The 21058-nt window shown below is 45.9% G+C and overlaps 1 protein-coding gene across 2 annotated transcripts in view; it reads left to right on the forward strand.

Moving 5' to 3' along the window:
• Nucleotides 1-12059, forward strand: part of tmeff2a (transmembrane protein with EGF-like and two follistatin-like domains 2a) — a 58045-nt gene extending 45986 nt beyond the window's left edge. Inside the window, exons 5-10 of one of the 2 annotated variants that reach the window (XM_048978870.1) lie at nucleotides 1924-2020; nucleotides 6035-6183; nucleotides 7589-7648; nucleotides 8888-9029; nucleotides 9932-10090; nucleotides 11677-12059. In XM_048978870.1, the coding sequence (XP_048834827.1) occupies nucleotides 1924-2020; nucleotides 6035-6183; nucleotides 7589-7648; nucleotides 8888-9029; nucleotides 9932-10090; nucleotides 11677-11773 (704 nt within the window). In that variant the 3' untranslated portion in view covers nucleotides 11774-12059. The remainder of the gene's footprint in view (nucleotides 1-1923; nucleotides 2021-6034; nucleotides 6184-7588; nucleotides 7649-8887; nucleotides 9030-9931; nucleotides 10091-11676) is intronic. The other variant, XM_048978871.1, reaches the window with a different exon arrangement.
• Nucleotides 12060-21058: the final 8999 nt, after the last annotated feature.

Below are 21058 nucleotides of genomic sequence, written 5' to 3' on the forward strand. Positions count from 1 at the left end.
CACACACACAGGTTTGTAACTATATCTTTGTGGGGACTCTCCATTCATTTCTATGGGGAAAACTCTAATCCCAACAATGACACCCTTAACCATAAGGAACCAAACATAAAATGCGACTTTTGCCATTTGAAATTTTTTTGATTGTTTCTCAGATCTTTGTGGGGATGTAAAAAATGATCCCGACAACATCAAAAAAAAAAAAAAAGGTTTTTATTACATTGTGGCATACACACACACACACAGACACACCACCCCCCAGAAGATTGTATGTGCTGAAAAAGAGGAATTAATAAAGAATCTAAAAGGGAATCTGATGGGGGGTTATTGAGGGTTTCTGGTTAGGACTGGATTACTGACTTTAAGATGTAGTGATTGGGTTAGGATGGTAGGATGTTGGGGTAGCGCACATGCAGGATGGGGTATGAATTTCAGGGCACACTGGTAGATGTTTTGCGGTTAAAACTGATCATATCTGAGACCTGAGGAAAGCTGATTCTTTCAGTGGCACATGAGACGTTAAAGGGACATAGAGTGGGTCAAACAGGCCTGCTTTCGAGGGCAGATCTATAGAGAAGCACTCAGGTTCATGATAATGCCTGCTTCCCCCATGGGAACTGGAGCAAAGTGCCTCGCATTGTTGAACAGTACTCTCCCTGCTTGTTGCATCCCGGGTGTTAGCAGCTAGCCACTAGCACGGAGTCGCAAGTGTCTTCTTTGGACTGCGTCGGCACCCTGCTTTGCGTCTTTGCTGTGACCTTAGGAGTAGCAGAAAGAATAATGCAGCTGGCAGCGGCAGGTGCTAGAGGTTAGGGTTCATTTTCACAGGGCCCATCCTCTGAGTCGCGTTAGTGGTTGCAGGACGTCAGCTTCAAAGCCTCCTCACTCGACGGGCAAAGGGGGAAAGCTACCTCAAGACTTTAATCCCACTCTGTGGATAGGAATTCTCCTTCTCCATAGTGTGCTCCAAGAATGCTGCATCAAACCGAGGATGGGAAAAGACAAAGCAAATCTCCAAAGAAGGATAACCAAAGACTCTGAGCAAAGAGAAAATAACATTCTAAAAAAAGAATGAGCAGGACTTAACACAGGGACAGGGCAAGGACACAGCCCCCAAAACAATGAAACTAGCCGTGAATCAAGCAATCTTAATCAGCAGGTCTTTACTAGCCTGCTAGATGATGTCTGACTGAGATCTTGCATATTTCTTATAGTGGATAAGTGGCTGGAAAATCAAATCTAACATATCTTTGAGAGAGGCTTTGTACTAATAATATGCTAATTCCATGGTAATATGCATGCTATCTACAGCAGTGGATACATGCTAATATAAATGCATATATTCAAATCCTGTGATTGATTAAGTCAGTGTGGTACATATAGTGTGTAGAACATGATCCCGATGGCCACTTTCTCTCAGGACCAAGAGGGAGAGAGGGACCAATTACAGCATGTAGCCAGTCTCCAGTAAAAACAACAAAAAAAAAAGCATTGAGAATTTCATCTTTATGGATTCCTGACGCTTTTGGTGTTACGAGTTTTTGGGAAGTCAGGGAAAAGCTCCCAGAGAACAGCTCTGTCAAAGCACTTAGATGATCATCATAATGAAATGCTGGACCTCTGGGGTCACCTTGGAGAGTGATCAAAACTGAGAAAGTGGAGAATGGAGCATATCTGTCCTCTCGATGGAACTCCAGGATGTGCAGAGTGGGCAACTAGCCTGTATGAAGTTGCCTGGTACAGAGTATGGAAATCATCCTGGGAGAGGAGGCACCGGCTTTCTCTGATCCCCCGCCCTCCCCCTCCCTGAGGCAGTACCTCCGCTCCCTCTGCATGTCAGAACTTGCTCACACACTCCTCTTCCCCATCCATTGCTCACTGTTAACTCGCCTCTCCCCGGTTTCTCGTCCTCGCTCGCTCACCCAGGGGCCGAAGGCTCAGCAGAGACAAACCAGAAGGAGACGTCGACCTGCGATATCTGCCAGTTCGGGGCGGAGTGTGACGAGGACGCCGAGGACGTCTGGTGAGTGACAGGAGGTTCATGCGAGTGGCGAGGGCTTCTCGCAAGTGAGAGATAAAAGCCCAGAACTTCTGTCTGAAATCCGGACTCCCCTCCCCATCCCCCAAATCCTGCTTTGCTTTGCCTAAATTTTTGCATTCATTTCAGTCTCCCTAAAATTCAGCGACACTCTCCAGTGTTAATAAACGTGCCTGAGCACGGCCTGCCCGCAAAGATGATGGATGGCCTAGAGACCGGAGGCTAGACGTAGCAGGTCCTGTTTTACTTAACAGATGCCAAGCAGATGGAGGGATGGTAGACCACCCTAGGCCAACGATCGCTATCCGAACTGCTGAGCTGAAACAGCGATTAATGCCGCAGTCGTCGATGCCAGAGGCGAGCAGCTATCTGCCCCCTTTTCGATCGCAGTCGCTACGCGTCAGTGGAGCAGAGAGGAACGCGGGATGGACACCTCGGTCTTTGAAAATGAGACAATGACAAAAGCAATTATTGATGTTGTAAGGCTGAAGGGGTGTGGACATCTCAGAGTGGGCGGAGTCAGGGGTCAGGCCTGTTGGTTCACTTCACTTGCGCCTTAATGCCAATCCAGTAACATCGAGGTCTGTTCCTCTGACCCCAGATATGCGATCCCATATCCCACTGATGCCTCATCCCAAGACCAGAAGTGTGTTGCTAATTCCTGTCGTGACTCACGCCCAGATACAGTCCCTGTGCCTTCCTGAGTAATTCTTATAAATGCCCTTTATCACTGTGCACAAATATCATCATCGTGACCAGCGGTGAAGCCAAGCCACACCGTTAATATCACTTAATGTTATTCGCTACACAGCCTCAAGCTGATCACTAGAAAATTGCACAGTGATCAACGTTTTTGTACTCATAGGTGATGGACAGAGGGGTCATTTGTCTGGTTGTGAATTGACGTGAAAGCAATATGCTGAAATGTTCTGTTTCCCGGTAGCATTGACATTGACCAGTTTTTAACTGTTCGTTGGAGCTTTTATGTTAAAGACTTTGTGGCCAGTCAAACAATCTTCTCGTTGCTGAAGGGAAGACTTTACTTCAGACAAGTCGGTGGACCTCTAACCTCAATCTGTTAACCTTTACGGGTCCTTCTGCTGCAGTTCCTCGGTCCTCCTGAGAGGGCACTGTGGAGATTAATTAAATCACACAGACGAGATGGTGATGGATAAGAAGGAGATACCAAGCACTTAAGTCTTGGTTTTAGGCTGCTTCCAGAGAGCAGAATTTGAGCTTGATTAAAACAATGTTGGGTGGCCCGTCCCTGAAGGACATGCTGCTCATGTTTGTGCTTCATTTAGATGTGAGCTGAAAGGAACCCTCAGCCATGAAGTGGTGCCGGCATGGAGCGGGAAATCGATCCATATTCCCGCACTGTTGCTTCTCAAGCATAGGACCTACGCTCCGAATCCTGGCAGGCTGAGCTGAGCCACGGGGTCAGGATCGTCCGTCTGATCACAGTCTCCCAGGCTTCATCCGCTTTCTGAGCTGCAGGCGCTGAAAAATCCTAGCGGCCGATCGATAGCACATTCAGCGCCTGACCCAGACGCTGCAGTGGCGACCGCAGCATTAGCCTGGCTGTTTTCGCTTCTCGTGCTGGCTATTCGGTTTCTCCAGTGCGTCGGCTCAGCATGGGGCTATCAGTTCGGCCTCTCCACTACCTGCTGCTGTACAGACCCACTAATACTAAACACACTGCAGATTCTGGCCCTGTGTGCCTACGGCTGTGATTCCTGCTGTACCGGCTGCTGGTTCAGGTTTGTGTGTCTGGATTTAGAGAAAAGGCTTGATGTGATCCTGGAAATCCGCAGCTTTATGTGGGTAAACAGGGGGACCTCGAGGTTGCAGGCGATTGGTCCATCACTCCATGTATATCACAGTGCTATATAATCGCTTCTATACAAACGCAAACTAGTTAAGGCTGTGCAGTGAGGCCGTAATGCACAGTTCAGGATTGCAGTGTAGTTATACATTAAATGCAGCTTTGCATTGCAGCATTTACATACTACGTTGTGCACTTATGTATTGTAGAATCTTATTGCATTGTAACACACATTGCAGCCCTTGCAGAATTTTCTGTGTGACTTTCCACATTACTGTGGCTGCACACTGCAGTGTTGCAGCTTATTGTCACAGTGAATAGTGCTGCAGCTTCGGCAGAGCATCACGCTGAAAATTCACGCCGTGCTTCAGTGCTGTGTAGCAGCTGCACACAGAGATGCAAGCTCTCTCACTCACCATTAAAAATGCATGGCCTTCACACACATTATCCTGTAGCTACACAAATGGCTGGCCTCACGGGAGAGCAGCCTTCCTTGCACCGCCTCCCGCCGAGCGCGGCCCCACTGCGTTTGCGCAATGGCAAGAGAGATAAATCCCTTTTGGAGTCAGACTTAGCCAATCCCTGACTATACCTGCAGAAGGAACGACATGTTTTATCACGTAGTTTGCCTGTGTTAAAAACTCACCAGTTATCCCACTAACGGGGAATCCGTGGCCCTGTGCTGCTCCACCGTTCCACCTTAAGAAGTTCAGATCTATGTAAGTAAATAAACAAATTTCGACCCGGCGACTGGAGGAAAATAGTGATCTGAACCAGGACCTGAAACGCCATGACCACCGCGCAGGCTCTGAGTGGCACTACGAAATCTCTCACCACTAACATGCACTGCTAGTGTCTAACACAAGGTGGCGCTATAAGCACCCTCACCACAAACCTGCACCACTAGTGTTTAACACAAGGTGGCGCTGAGGACCAGGAAGGGCTGAATATCACTCTGGAGGTTACCCACTTCCCACTATGGAGGCCATGTTGTAATGGGCAGTGTCTAGTAGCAGAAACGTCTAGTTTGATTTATATATATCCATCACCCAGGAGCACAACCCCTTTCGGGGGTAATAAAGTAGCAAACACACCCAATGCAAGATGTCCACCTGAGGCACTGTTGTCCCACTCCAGCCGTTTGGAGATTAGCAGATTAGCCGTCCAACATCCACGCGGTATCCTGTGACTGGGGTTCGTCTGAATCCCAAAACCCGTATCCAAAAATGAGGTGGCTTCCTCAGTGATTGTGTTTTTATAATATCACACGGCCACTCTCCACTCCTGCGTGTGCCACGATTCCTCAGATGTATTCCTTTGAAGGGCTTGCTGTTTGCTGTCATTTTCCATAACAAACGTGTATTCTTGACGAACAAACGTCAAGAACAGAGTGGCCATTAACGTTTTGTTGTGTCTGTGTTTTGTAGATAAGCATGAGTGTCAGGTTCGCACAGGAAACTGAATAAAGTGCTTTAAAACATAATTAAAACAGCCCGGCGATTTTTTTTATAGTCTTAAGAAAGAGAATGCCAGTCTGTAACGATGCAAATACCATTATAACCATGTAATAAGTGTGAAATTCATAAACACACACACACAAATCGCTGTTTTGTCACTCTGTTTGCTTGTGTAAGACTACCTGATTGACACTGGTACTTAGTTACAGAATGAAAAAAAGAACTTACATGCCACTAGTGTGGCTACAATCATAGCCCAGAAATAAACATTTACACTTTCATATTGATGAAATCGATTGATGAAGTACCTATAGTATGCACTCTATAGTATCTATAGTACATACTCTACAGTATCTATAGTACGCACTCTATAGTATCTATAGTACATACTCTATAGTATCTATAGTACACAGTCTATAGTATCTATAGTACGCACTCTATAGTATCTATAGTACATAGCTTAGGATTATGAGTGAAGTACCTCAGAAGACTGGGCCCACCTTGGATTCCTGCTTTTCTTATTACTGGAGCCCTCTTACCCCTTACCCTACCTTAGTGCCTCTTAGGGGAGCGCAAATTCACTTCTTTATTGCACCCCTACCCGCTATGATCGTAAAAAGATGTAGGAAGCTGCACCTGCACAGCATTTCTCGGATGTTTAGAGTTACTTTGATTGCTGCTGGATCTGATAAGTGGCACAAACATGTCCCTGCCCAGGTGCGTCTGCAACATCGATTGCTCCCAAATCAGCTTCAACCCTGTATGCGCCTCTGACGGAAAGTCCTACGACAACCCCTGTCAAGTGAAGGAGGCGTCCTGCCAGAAACAGGAGCGGATCGAGGTCAAATACCTGGGTCACTGCCAAGGTGAGGTCAGCGCCGTGAGCCTATCCATCATTGCGTGTCCCTTTGTCTGTTGTTCGCTCTATATTTCTTTCTCACCATCCCTGTCTGTCTCAGTGTCTATGTGTCTGCCCCTCTCCTCCTATATCTCCCTGTCTGTCTGTCTATTTCTGTCTCACTGCTCATGTCTGTCTGTGCCTCTGTGTATCTCTGTCAGTCCCTTTCCATCTCTGTTTCATTATTCCTGTCCATCTGTGTTTGTATGTCTCTTTGTCTACTTGTCCCTGTCCATTTCTGTTTCGGTCTCAATGTCTCTCAGTCTCTCTCCAACTGTGTGTGTCTGTCTGTCTGGGTCTGTCTTTGCATTTGACCCTGTCCATCTGTCTCTCATTATCTGTCCCTGTCCATCTGCCTCTCATTATCCGTCCCTGTTCATCTGTCTCTCATTATCTTTCCCTGTCCATCTGTCTCTCATTATCAGTCCCTGTCCATCTGTCTCTCATTATCTGTCCCTGTCCACCTGTCTCTCATTATCTGTCCCTGTCCATCTGTCTTTTTCTCTTTCTCTCTGTCCCTGCCTCTCTCTGCCTGTCCTTCTGCATCTCTGTGTCTGTCCATCCCTCTCCATCTCTCCATCTGTCCACCCCCTTCTCTGTTCTCTCCATTTATCTCCCCACTTCCCTCCAGTCCCCTTCTATCAAATCAAGGTTATCTTAGCTTTTTTTCTGGGCTGGTCCTAGAGGGATTCTCAGGTGTTTCTGCATCTTTTTACTTTCTCCTTCATTTTCTTTTACTTTCTTCACTTTAACCACTTTTTCTCCTGTCAGCCAGCAAAACAAAGTCAATCCCAAAGTACAAAAAAATGGATCCGATAATAGAACATAAAGTGTGTCGAGGTGGGCTTCACTGTCTTAGAGCCATTGTCTAATCTGTGTAGAAGTGGCTGAGCTTCTCCTCAGGGGACCCAGCTGTATTTACACAGATCTGAGCAGCATCACCTTGCACATCCAGTGCTTCTAGCCAAAATGAACCTCCAGCCTGGTCTCGTCATTGAAAGCAAAGAAGCACAGAGTTTCGGGATGCCAGATGTGTTTGTGCTGCGCTCTGGGGCAAAGGAAGTCGTATCGCTCTCCTTTCTCAGCCTCCCACATCCTATACAATAGATCACAACCTTTCGACCGTCTACCGGGAAATAACCATGGTTCCTTGTGGCACCATCTCTGTGATGCCGTTGCTTAATGTTGCTGGGTGCCTGTATCCTACCAGGCCCCTGGCCATGCGCCTTGTAACACCTGACAGAGATTTGAGCCTAGTGCAGGCATCGTGGGATGGGGTCGCGGCACTTTTCTTGGGCCATGTCTGCCCACAGAGGTCCTTCCCAGCACTTATATTAGGCCATCTGCCTCTTCTGCTTGCCTTCCTCTTATAGGCGATACGCTCGAGGGGGTCAAGCCTGTAGATGGCCGTTCTCCGAGGAAAGACTACTCAGGTAGGGGGCCGGTGCCCCACCCCATCTGAATGAACCTGAATTACGCTGTGCGGTTGAACACGTTCATTTGGATTGTCACAGAGGGGGTATTTGCAAAGTTAATTAAGAGGAAAAGAAGAGCTAGGGGCCTTGTGATTCTGGCATTGTGGAAGGGAGATATTGGAGGGCAGTGTGTGTAGACTTGGACTTGTACATTACTGACCAGTAGGGGAACTTTATTGTTTTATTATTATTCACCACTAGAGGGCGCTCTAGTGTTTTGTATTGACTGCAGGATCCATACATGTAACTCTAAAACATATACGATGACACCCACATTTCTTGTAATTTCTTACGTAATAAACACACAACCTCTATCTTTGAGCCCTGGACTCAACCTCTACATTTTAATGGCATTGTAGGCGTGAGCAGAACAGTTTTAAATGTTAAGTAGTTTAAGATCCCTGTACGTTTCAAATATCCAGCGAGTTTAATGACCCTGCACACTTCAGGGTCCCCTTAGCAAACCCATCCACATCTAAATGTGTATATCTCCCTGGCTGGCAGGAGAGACTCAGGCAGATATGACTGTCAGTAACGGTCTTCCTCACTGGCAGGTGATCCGGGTCATGTGATTCACTGTGTACGAATGAATTACACAGTCATTAATCTGCTGCTTATTACAAAAATCAGTTGTGGCGTCATATATCGGCAGGGAAGTATACAACACCATCCATTTTGTTTTCCTTTTAGGCGCTTGTTTGCTTTATGTCAGCTGGAGAGTAGCACCATCTTGGAAGTAGTTCAGCAGACAGGGCTTTGGTTTACAGAAGCCCATGTCCATGAAGACATTGCAGTATGATAGGAAGAGTGTGTCTAGCGAGGGTGAAACGATGTGAAACCAAGTTACAGGGAATTTGCAGGGAGCTCACAACTGTGGAGGGGAGTCTGCTTCAACTCCTTCTAATTCATCAAAAGAAGTCATTAAAGATGGTAATAGATGCAGATGAACTACTTGGAGTCTGTCAGCCAGATTTAAATGCAATAATATGCAAACACGTGGCAGCCTTATTAAAGGCATATTTTCTAAAAAAGAAATAGGGATATTGACTGAAACCCATCAGACGTAATTTAAAACATTTTCAGCCAATGAATAATATAACAGTCGCCAGGCTGCAGATTCTGCTCTCATCAAGAACGTGTTGTCTGCGTGTCTCGAAGTTGAAATGCCGGCCCTGTCCTTACTTATCTGACCCGCAGAAGGCAAGGTGGTGGAGAACAGGCCGGACAGGCCCAGCGAGGAGACCCCAATATATTACATCCCATGCCCAGAGCACTACAAGAACTACTGTGTCCATGGTGACTGCGAGCACTCTAATAACATGCTGACCCCGTCCTGTAGGTAAGACTCACACCCACAAGAAGTGCCTGAAAAAGATATGACAGGAGATTCAGGTTCCACTCTGCACTGCCCTCTACTGTCCACTCCTGCAACACGTCACCCATCCTCACCTGTAGTACGACAGAATTTCCAGACCATATGATGTGTGACCTTCTTGCGGCATCTGCGTGGTTTAGATACTGCAGTGTGGGTGCGTGAACTGACAGAGCTAGCAGGAGCTCCTGGTTCCAGCTGGGACACTGTCACCCTGAACCGCAGCCAGGATTAAACAGGACGCGATATATCGATTGGCTGATAAAATCAGCCGATATTAAGGTTACATGAAGATCCATCAATAATGCCCTGATAATCTCTCCTTAAATGTTTATGATGAGAACTGGAGCTCTGTCTCACTCACTGGAGAGAATTCCGTATTATAATCCACAGTTCTTACCCTCAGATTATCAGTGTCACAATTCAGTCTATGGTTGAGCCATGACAGAATCCTTGTGTATTTATATATGGTAAAGTCAATGGTAAAGACAGAGGGACATTCATTTTGCTTTGAGTTTCATCATTTAGACCTATGCAACATAAAAGAGAGACAAGCAGAATCAGATGTAGATATCACTAAAACAACAAAGAACCCACAACCCTGTTAGGATGGTTCCAAGGACCCCTGAGTGACTGGAACACTTAAAAATTTGTAATAAAATAGGTCTGGGTTGGGGGCCCAATATGATATGAATTAATGATCAGTTGACTGGCAAAGTGTATCATGTCAAACTAAATATTTAGGGCTGAAGGTGAATTGTTTTTGTGTGTGCAGTTTATATGTGAGGTGTTTCTGTTAAGTGTTACTGAGAACTGGAAGCGGATGGCTGTGAGATGTCTTCAGCTCGCTGCCACTTTTGCCCGTACAGCTGCCACTCTGGGTTCAGCGGTCCTCAGTGCGACAACAAGGACTACAATGTCCTGTACGTGGTGCCGGGTTCCGGAAAGCTCCGTTACGTGCTCATCGCATCCATTATCGGGGCCGTGCAGGTGGCTGTCATCTGCGTGGTGGTGCTGTGTATCACACGGTGAGTCTGGGGGACATGGGCAACCAACGGGCCCTGACCACCTGCACGTTAAGGGCACAGGCCAGCACAGGCCAGCACAGGCCAGCACAGGCCAGCACATCAAAGACATGGACAGCATGCAAACTGAAGGAACAGATTTACACATCGATCAGGGACACATTTATGTATCAAATATACCAAAGGCACACAGTTGCGCAACACACACACACACACACACACACACACACATTAAATGCACATACTTACCCCACACACACTAAAAGCACAGGCCTACATAACAAACGCAATTCAGGCACATTCTTATATACAAAAGACACACAAGGCACAAGTTTACACATCAGACACACTGAAGAAGGACGCTTGAAAATCAAATGCATCAACAGCACAGGCTAAGACACCAAACGCACGAACGACATATGCTTACGCAGTCATATTCGTACACTGAAGAAACACTTTGTCAGTAACGCAGGTCACTGACATGCAGCCACCCATAAAAGTCACTGGTAACCCTTTTTCGTTTGAAGGATAAAGTGCCCTCCCTCTTCCTAAGTTATAAGAGAGTTTCCATGACAACCTTCGATCCGGCACTGTGCTCCTCTCAGGTGTTATGTATTAGCAGAACATTTGGCCAGATTTTAACAGGAAAGTGATTTTCAATTTTATTTTGAAATACAGATGTATTCTGATCCCCCTGCAATGCAAAAGTACACTTGCACCCACTTTACATACACGTATGTGTTTAGGTTTTTGTGTCTCATGAGAGTATTGGAGGTAGGTTACTGTGGTATTAATGGATAGTGGATTAATGTTAAAGGTGTAGTAAATTGGGTGTACATGGGGCTGTATCAGAGCTGAACCAAATCTGTAGTTGAACAGTAATATTACCTCGGTATTACAGCGGTACATTGCAGATCAATAGATTAAAACTAGCGAGCACTATTGACCAGCAAATAATAAAAGCATTACTACTGCTATCACCAAATAGCAGCATAAATAGCTAAACAGCACTGATTACTATATAACAAGAACAGCTGAATACCATGATCAATAAACAGTAACTGTGGTAGCTGAACACCATCCATCCATTTTCCAAACCGCTTATTCTTCTGGGGGTCCGGAGCCTATCCCGGAAGCTATGGGCACGAAGCAGGGAACAACCCAGGATGGGGGGCCAGCCCATCGCAGGGCCCACTCACACACCATTCACTCACATATGCACTCCTACAGGCAATTTAGTAACTCCAATTAGCCTCAGCATGTCTTTGGACTGTGTGGGGAAACCGGAGTACCTGGAGAAAACCCCATGACAACATGGGGAGAACATGCAAACTCCACACACATGTGACCCAGGCGGGAAAGTGTGAGGCAACAGTGCTAACCACTGCACCACCATGCCGCCCCCAGCTGAACACGACTAAAAACTAAAAAATTACAGCCGCTGAATACCATGAGCAATAAATGGTAACAGTGGCAGCTGAACATGGCCGATAACCAGAGGATATATTAAAAGTTGCTCCTGATTTCTGAACATACGTGATATCGGGGCACTCACAGCAGATGGTTCGCTTGTCCTTTTTGCCCCACAGGAAATGCCCCAGGGGCAGCAGGATAACCAGGCAGAAGCAAAACGCCACACACTACGGCTCGGAGAACACCATGCGGGCATCGACCCGCTTGATCTAAGGCGGCCGGACGAGGGGCACGCAGGAGGACTGACACTATCCCCCTCACCCCCAGCCTGGACACTGTGGACTGACTCACAGGGGGAGGGGGATGTGTCACGGGGGAGGCAGGAACTGCACACGATGCCTTGCGTTTGTGGTTTACGACACCAATGAAGACAATGATACTCAAAAGATACTGTTTGGTTATGTATGGATACCGTATATTTCAATTAGTTAAACATTGTCTCGATGGGTTTTTTCTGTAATTTAAATAAATAATTTATATCAGAGAAAAACATCTGCTGGTGAATGTTCATTCCGGTGACAAGCTATTTATGGATTTCATGTCCTGCAGTTAATTGTCTTTGGTTGTTCATGAAGCGTAGACAAAGCCAGACGTCTGCAGAAGAGACGGTAAAATGTACAGGAACTCAGGAGAGCATCACATCGCCTGGTAGGAAGCGACAGCTGGGTTCTGGTTCTCCGCTGGGATTTCCGGGCAGAACCAAAGGAGGACAGTCTGCTTGCAAGTCTGAGCAGAGACACTGACTCATCCCCCTGTTGACCGTTTAGTTTCAGGCAGCTGGGACCAGCGTGAGGTTCAGTTAAACGAGAATCAGACCACAGTTTTGTCACAGGCTACCTACCAGACCCTCCTCCTGCTGATCCCAGCTTGATTGGTTATCCCTCTATTACTGTGATTCATCCTAACTATCTGGACCTCATTACACTGTGGACAGGACCTTGCAACCTCCTTCCAAATCCCTCCATCAAATACTCGCTGAACTGCCAACCTTTTAATTCAGGCCAAAGCCCATAAATCCAGCTCCTGGTTACAAAGGTCAAGAACAATTCAGACAAGCATGAACGAGCATTACGCAAAGGGACCGGATTCCTTTTGGTATCTGGACAGCTACCATTGCTTGATTGTAATTAATTGACGCTCCCTAATTATCAGCCTATAAGAAAAATTATCGTAAAACTCTAAGCACTTGGTTTTTCTGTCGGAAGAGTAAGAGTCTGAAATGATGTCTGGTTTAGATGATTTAAGAAAAGAAAACCTTAAATCATATACTAAGAAGACTACTGCTGACCAGGTGCACAAATATTTATCAAAATTAAAGACTTTCTCACTATGAATATTTATTAAATTTGGTGGCTTACTAGCGTGTAAAGCTACCTTTTACTACGAGCATTAAGTTTATAATGGAACGGCAGGGAGTTTTCGTGCATAGATATGGGTAGTAAAGTTACGGCAAGCCACAGTCGCATCTTTCAGCTTCCTAGATCGTTTTGTTGCACGACAGATAACATATAGGCAAAGTAACCACCGATATTTTACAGATTCTTGCCCTGTTAGTTGATTTTCAAAGCATTGTGGAATTTTAGTGGTCCCATTATCCGGAACAGACCGCCTCTCCATTTCACTTCAGCATCTTTTGGTGTGCCCCTTGGCAGTAATCGGGCTGTATCTCTGCTCACATCATGGAGTAATCAGATTACTTTCCTGAAAGAAACTGCTCTCTTGCAAAATTGGGTTAAAAGTTTGTTTTTTTTTCAGCTGTCAAGGCTGGATACAGGAAAAAGAGACATAAGACCAAGTAATCACAGATGTCGTCTATCTATATGACATGTTGTCTTATTGGATAATGATGGTCCTCATTTAAATATTCATTTGCATAGCAGTATTATGAACTTCTTGACACTGCTCCTAAAACATTACTGAGATTATATAAAAAGTATGTTTCCAGCTTACTGGAGCCTATATTCATTGCAGTTGAGAAACTGTTCTCACATGAATTTGTACTTTAATATATATTTTACGTAAGAACACGGGACAGACAAATGGGAGGAGGTAATTTAACCCAACAAGCTCGTTTGGGGAGAACTTAACTAATAGCTCAGAGTTGTTAAAATCTTATCTAGCTCCTGATGTAAAGGAACCCAGGGTTTTAGTTTGCGCTACACTAGCAGGAAGACTATTTCATACTCTAACTACACACTGTGTAAAGAATCGCTTTCATGTAATTGTAAGGAATGTAAGGATGTAAGAATGTAAGGAACTGATAGGGAATCATTTTCAATTTTCCCAGTATTGGAATTTTATGGACCAGATACATCCGCCTATCAATTTGTAACATTAATTTTTCGACCACCTGTCTAGCGTTGGTTCATGTGAGCCCTGGTACAGCATGGACAGGATGCCAGGCCATCACAGAACACACACACGTGCACACAAATACTACGGAAATTTTAGAGATGCTAGTTTGGATTTTGGCAGATCTGAATTACCCAGATGAAATCAGTCAAATGAGGAGGATTTAAAACAAATATGGGGAATTTCCATGTGCCAAAGAACTTGAATCAGTTTTATAATACATTTGTATAGTTTCAGTTTGGTGTTTTGGTAGTTATTTTTTATTATTTTTGGTTCTTCAAAGGCTTATAAACTGTATTTAATGGCAATCTGAATATATGGACAGTGTTACTCCTGTGTCCCCATCCAAAGTTCCCAGAAGTGGTCTGCAGTTCCTTACCTGCATCACAGGAGCTGATCCTTTTTGGTCTCAGAGCCTTTGCACTCCATTCTTGTCCGTTGGAGTTTAATTTCTGCATTTTTGCTTGCAGTCCTGTATTGTTTGTTAATTTTTGTATTCTAGTCGTCCTCCCCTAGTTCCTACGTTCTGGTTCCTGTCCCACAGCTCCACAAATCATCCACGCTTCAGTCCCTTTCCTGCACACCTCGTTCTGGAGTCGTCTGTCCAGTCAGCACCCCCAAGTCCCGGCAGTGACCTCCTTCCTGCCCTGTTCAGCCCAGCGGACTCAGACTGTCAAGCAGGACCAGCTGGTGGGGGGACAGTGCAGCTCTTGGTGCTCTGCCCTTCTGTTCGGTCACTTCCTGCTGCCAGCGGTTCCTCATACATCCATCTCCCCATGTTCTTGCTTTCCATGTTTCCTGTCTCTCGCTTTTTGAAGGTTTACTTCAGGTTGGACCAGATCTCCTTCAGAAGAACAACGTTGTTTACTTTCACCCCGTCGACAATTAACACCTCCTGTTTGGCGTGAGAACCGTTCATATCTCATCATTTATCCTGTCAACAGACACAGTAAGTACAGTCAAACATGTAAACAAGATTATTCTCTACTGCCATAAAGAAATATGTTGTATGATCGTAAACGTGAGAGAAGGCAGCATCCTCTGCCCAGTTTCTGTCCCAGTCTGGCGTGATTAATGACCAGACAGGCCATTACTTGGTCTTGTTTGCTCTCCTTCCTCATACGGCTCTAACACTCCGCATCTGTGCTTCCCGCACCTTGAGCTTATTTTTGTTTCTTTTCTCTTTTTTCCCCGACTTCGTCGTATTTGTCTTTGTTCCATTTTTATTTTGCCGAACACAGTCAGTCGTTCTTTACAGCCTTGAACTTTATTATGGTACAGTCATAATAGTCATAATATCTGGAATGTTCTTTCACTGATCAGCATACAAAATTGTACAGATTCCGCTACATTAATTATCATATGATATGCCTCAATGACCTTTGACGAAAGCGAGTCACATAATTGTCATATTGTGGCCAGCAGAGGGAGTCTGAGGGTAACATCAGATTCACAAATTCCAGTTCTCCTAGCTATTAATTACTTAATTATTAGTTAGTGCAGGCACCTGTGTCTGTGTAAGTTCCCTTTATAAGTCTCACTACTGGCTGTTCTTGTTGCTCACTATTGTCATGGGCTCCTTGGGTTATATTATGTCTTTATGACCATCTTTGAATGGATGTAGTAAATTAAGATTTTACTTTGCCTCCTGGTACTCTGGATTTTTTGTATGTAGGATATGAGTCTGTGACTGATTTTACAGCTAATGTTAGAGACATTGTTTCACCAAGGGTTATTTTACGCCTGTGTGTCTTACATAAGTTGAGGTTAAATATATCTGTAAAAAGTTCATATGTTTAGTGGAACTCCTACCTGTATTGTGACGGCTAAAGAACATTCAAAGCTAGTCTGGCAAAAGCTGCAACCAAAGAGGAAGGATCTTCTGAAGACAGGAGCCAAAAATGATGCAGAGGAATTCTAGAAGAGACCCTGCTGGGGTCTGAGTCCCGCCGGGGACTTTGAAGGAGATGCTTTTTCACGAAGACTGTGACCCAAAACACACAGCCAAAGTCACACTGAGGTGTTTCTGAAACAAAAATAGTCATGAACGGCAGAGGTTGCTGTGTGTAAGTGGTGCCCCAAAATGGGCGGCATCCGGATGCTCCAGGCTTCGGTGTCTGCTACAGCTGCATTGAACAAACATTCACTCAGGGCTGGAATTATTTATGGCATCTCTTCTGATCATTTTCATTTTATTTATACGGGATCTGTAAATAAGATGGTGGCGCAGTGGTTAGCGCTGTTTCCTCACACCCTTGGGACCAGCATTCGAGTCTCTGCCAGGGTTTGAAGGGGGTTGAGTTTGCATGTTCCTCCTGTGTCATTGTGGGGTTTCCTCCGGCTTCTCTGGTTTCCCACCACAGTGCAAAAACATGCTGAGAATAACTGGAGTTGCCAAACTGCCTGTAGGTGTGCATGTGTGAGTGTGCCCTGCGCTGGGTTGGTGCCCAATCCAGGGTTGCTCCCTGCCCCTAGGATAGGCTCTGGACCCCCTGTGACCCTGAATAGGACAAGCATAGTTAAATAGATGCAGAATCTGTGAACTCTGCTGTATGAGGGACCGTGTCCTGTTTGTGATCCCATGACCCATTCTGTAACTGTGTCTGAGAACCACACTGTGTGTCGTCTTCTCGCCATGCCCTGCCGTCACATGACCAACATGCCCCTAGGTGTCCTGCCGCATGACCAGTGCACTTCTCACGCTACACTATTCATCAGTCTCCCTATTGCCTAAGTTTGTCCGAGCATCCAGCATGTGGCCCAGATGGGGCCACCACTTTGCCACAGTCCTGAAGTCCTTGGCCCAAAAAGGGCTGCATCACTTGTTCCAGGCCCAGAGGAAGCCCTCATTTCCAGTGAGTGGCCTGTCTGGCTCCCGTTCCAAGAAGAAGCAGGCTGCACCCAAGAAGTCTGTCTCTCAGGACCGAGGAGCCAGCATGTCCAGCACCCGGTCCTAAGGGGGCCACTCAGCCCACATCTCCAATGCCCAGTCCCAAGGGCCGTTCCTTCTGCTCCTTCACCTCCTGGCCTCGTCCCCCTAGACCTTCATAGAACTTTTTTTTCCCAAATCAGCCATGGTCTCTGTTGTCCCCTCCCTCCTCCTCCTCCTCCTCCTCATGTGTCATATCCTGTCCCTGATCTGTGTAATCCAAGTCCCCAAGGTCAGTTTCCTATGGTGTTCCCCATTCTTTTGGTCCTGTCCCAGATCCTCATGTTCCACCTGTCTGTTGTGGTTCAGTCTATCCTGTTGTCTACCAGAGGTTAGTTTCCAGTAGTTGTCCTATCCTGGCCCATGTTGTCCCTAGTTCCTGCCCCATATACCCTGTCCTGGTCCTGACAGCACCTCTCATGCCCAGAGTGCACGAGTAGAAGCACAGGTGCAGTCAGGATCAGCCCCAGCCTTGTCTGTCAGTTCCCTGTTTGGCCAGCTGGTGTTGCTGGCTGTCCTGTTCCGAATTCCTCTAGTTTCCCTTGGTATAGCACCCTAGTGTGTTTTCCTGCTTCCTGGGCCACTGCCTGCTGAATGGGCTAAGGGGCCAGCTCTGCACCAAGCAATTCCTCCATCATAAGTTTGAGGCTGGCTAGAGGCCAGTCTCACCTGTTTGGACATTTTTTGGTCTTTGTTTTTACCTTTGCTCCTGGTTTACCCTGCCTTTGTCTAGTTTAGTTATTTTCTGTTTTACCTTATGTTACCAGTATCTTCTAGTGTTTGAATCTGTAGGGTTGTTTATTACCCTCACCTGTGTCTTGTTACTCTAATCTTCAGTGGTAATTCGTTACGGCCTGCACCTGTTCCTTGTCTCCCTCATTTCGTGTTTCTAAGTGCCTGCCCAAGCCATGTTTGTCAGTTGGCTGTTGTGTTAGCTCCTTGATGTATGTGCTGTTCACTTTGCATCCTTGATTTTTATTTTGTTTCTTGCTTGTGTTTTTCCACGATTCTTGGTCTAGTTTCTCCCCTAATTTTAATTTAGCTTTTAATCAGTTCTGTGGAGCGTATGGGGCACCTCAAGGGCAAACTCCAGCGTTCCAGTGGTCCTTAGCTTGAGGTCCGAGATGTTAAACGTCTTTACATAACATCAATAGCTTGTAATGGGAAGGCTCCTGCTCTGTAATCCATAGCAGCGCTTGGAAAACCCTTCTTAGGCACTGATACAATGCAGGGCTTCCTGCATAGCTCTACCCCCTTCCTAAAGGGTACTGCATACATGTACTAATCCCATCCAGCCCCCCACCTTGCCGATGCGTGGCGGCTTCGGTCCTTATTTGGTCCATGGATATGCACAATCTGTGTGTGCATTGGGGGGAGGGCTTGAGATCTCCAGGGTGATGTGCTTTGTGGCATGAGCCAGAAAAAAAGGTAGCAGCAGAGACAGGGGGTGAGTGAAGAAGAGATGAAATAGTAGAAGGGATACAGGCCAGCTGGGAAGGCTAAGGAAGGACTGGGCTGCCACATAAGTGTCAAATCTGCTGGAGAACAGATTTGACTCATCGGTCTTGTCTCAGTTCCCTCCACCAGTGATTACTGAACTCCAGACTTGTCCGCACTATGTTCTGCTGTACCTTGTGTTCCCACTGGCCTCTTTCCCAGTACCTTCCTTTGCTGAGCTACTTGTTCAGCTCTGCCTGCACAGCCTTAATCCCCTCCTTATGTCTAGGCCTGTATGTCCTACTCTTTGTTTCTGAAAGCCCTTCAGGCCTTTCATCCATGGTTTGTTATCAGGGCAGCAACTTGCCGTTTTGTGGAGATTGTAATGTGCCCACAGAAAGTGATACAACCTGAAATACAGCAACTGACTCACTCAGTGTCTGATGGAGCCAATCCCAGTCCATAAACTCCAAGGTGTCTCTCCCAGCTTCCTCTACTGTCTGCACAACTACAATTGTGAACCAATATTGGGAAATTTGGACGATTGTAGTTTGATCTTCTAAGGGGTGGAGATTTATTTCTGATTGTTCTTTTCCTTTAGGTCAATGTATTTTATTTGTAACACTGTTAAAACCCATATAATAGCTACAGCATCTCTAACTTGTCGTGTTGATTGCTTGTATTTACAGACTTATTCTCTGAGCTCATATAAGGTCTGTTCTTTCCTAAAGGTTGAACTGTTCCTACCTCTTGTTAGGAAAGAAATCCTTTTTGGGGCGAGCTTTAGAAGAGAGAGCGAGGGGAAATGAAGCAGCAACAAAGCACAGATGGGCTCGAAACTACTGGCATTACCAATGCTGCGGTGTGGAAACAGACATGGTGCAACAGGGTCATGAAAGGTCTGCCCCCTCCAGGGCTTTCTCCTCTGAGGGAACAAGGTAACAAGGCTCCCTTGGAGGAAGTCCAGAAAGGGCAGCAGATGTGCGGTATTCTAGGGACCCTCCAATGTCATTCTGAACACCAGCGCTGGTTCTTCCAGAGCCACATATGGTGCCGTTCCCTCAGTGCCAGCCAGCCGACCCCTACCTTGGCACGGAGACCAAAGACTTCTTCACCTTTCCTTTGTAATGTCAAATCCAGCATCGTCCCCTAAATGTACTTGTGATAACTATAGCGGGCAGCATATCCTCTAGGAGAACATATGGTGAAGCCAGCGATTGTGGTACTTACGTTACCTTCTGAAAATAGCTGTTTGTACAAAATATCAGCTAGATGCTTTGTATATAATATGTGCTTTGCAGAAAATAATGGTGTTTGTTGTTGTTACTGAAACATAGAGAATCCTCCCTGGGTTTATTTCACAATGAGCCCAGAAGACGCTTCCTCCGGTAGGAATGTTGAATCAGTCTTTCCTATGTTACACGATCCATTGCATATTTATCACAGCAGCATGCTTATTACCCCAATGTGCTATCTGTGTCATGCGTTGGTGCGCTGCTTTCTAAAGAGGGTGTGTGTCAGGCACTTTGATATTACCTGCATGGGAAACACAGGCATGTGACAGTGATCATCCAGTGAACATCCAGTACAACACAGTGACCTGCAGAGACAGATTTATATATGGGGAATGTGACACTTAGGGCACCATGAGAGGTGTGAGACGAAAAGAACACAAAGTGGATCATCTCAGTGTGAAGCATGCTAATATGAGGTGTGGACTTCATTTTGCTCGAAAACAGCAAGTCCATTCAGTTATCTGTCTTGCTCTTTGTTGTACACCTTGGGTTTAATTGGATTATTAAATATCTTTTTAATGTGTCTTGGTGGAAAGTAGTACCATCCTAATCAGGTCCGGTTTAAAGACTAATATTCTGGCTGGGAGAATCTTGGTGGTTCAGCTGCTGAACACAGGTGCGTGATTTCCCTGTATTTTGTCCCAGTTCCTCAGTGTTCTGGCTGCATTTACAGTGCATGGTCACCAGATGTCAGTGTTTGGCTAGAAAATGCACCTAAAATACGACATGCTCCGCTTAACCTGTTCTCTCTTTAACATTCAACTTATATGTTTATGCTGGTGGCATGTTTAGAATGCAGGAGGTCTCAGACCTTGTGGTGGGATGCATATTTGGCTGCTAGATCAGGGTTTAAAGTTACTTTATGTCAATAATAGTAGTAACCTAATACGATCTATCAACTTGGGTGAGGTATTACATCTGCAACTCTATGTCCTAGAAACTGCAGGCATATTAAGTGACAGCCTCCTTTTCAATGTGAAGGCGGGCCCTGGAATTTACCCTCAGTGTGATGTCATTTCATCTTTAGGACATTGTAGAGGGAGGGTGGTCCATCCCAGATAGAATTCAGATTCATTATGCTCCTAAGTGTGTGAAGATGACATTACATAGGTGGTGTGCAACATTCAAAATCATCACCCCTCCCCTCCACCAATGTATGAGCAAAGACTCCTTCGTTAAATCAAAATAATTTGATAATACTGGCAGCCACGATGGTATGGTGGTGCAGTGGTTAGCACTATTGCCTCACACCTCTGGGACCTGGGTTAGCGTCTCCTCCTGGGTCACATGTGTGTGGATTTGCATGTTCTCCCCATGTCGTCGTGGGGTTTCCTCTGGTACTCTGGTTTTCTCCCACAGTCCAAAGACATGCTGAGGCTAATTGGAGTTTCTAAATTGCCTGTAGGAGTGCGTGTGTGAGTGGATGGTGTGTGAGTGTGCCCTGCGATGGGCTGGCCCCCCATCCTGGGTTGTTCCCTGCCTCGT

This window comes from Brienomyrus brachyistius, chromosome 16, assembly GCF_023856365.1.
Source record: "Brienomyrus brachyistius isolate T26 chromosome 16, BBRACH_0.4, whole genome shotgun sequence".
In the NCBI taxonomy this organism is placed as follows: Eukaryota; Metazoa; Chordata; class Actinopteri; order Osteoglossiformes; family Mormyridae; genus Brienomyrus; species Brienomyrus brachyistius.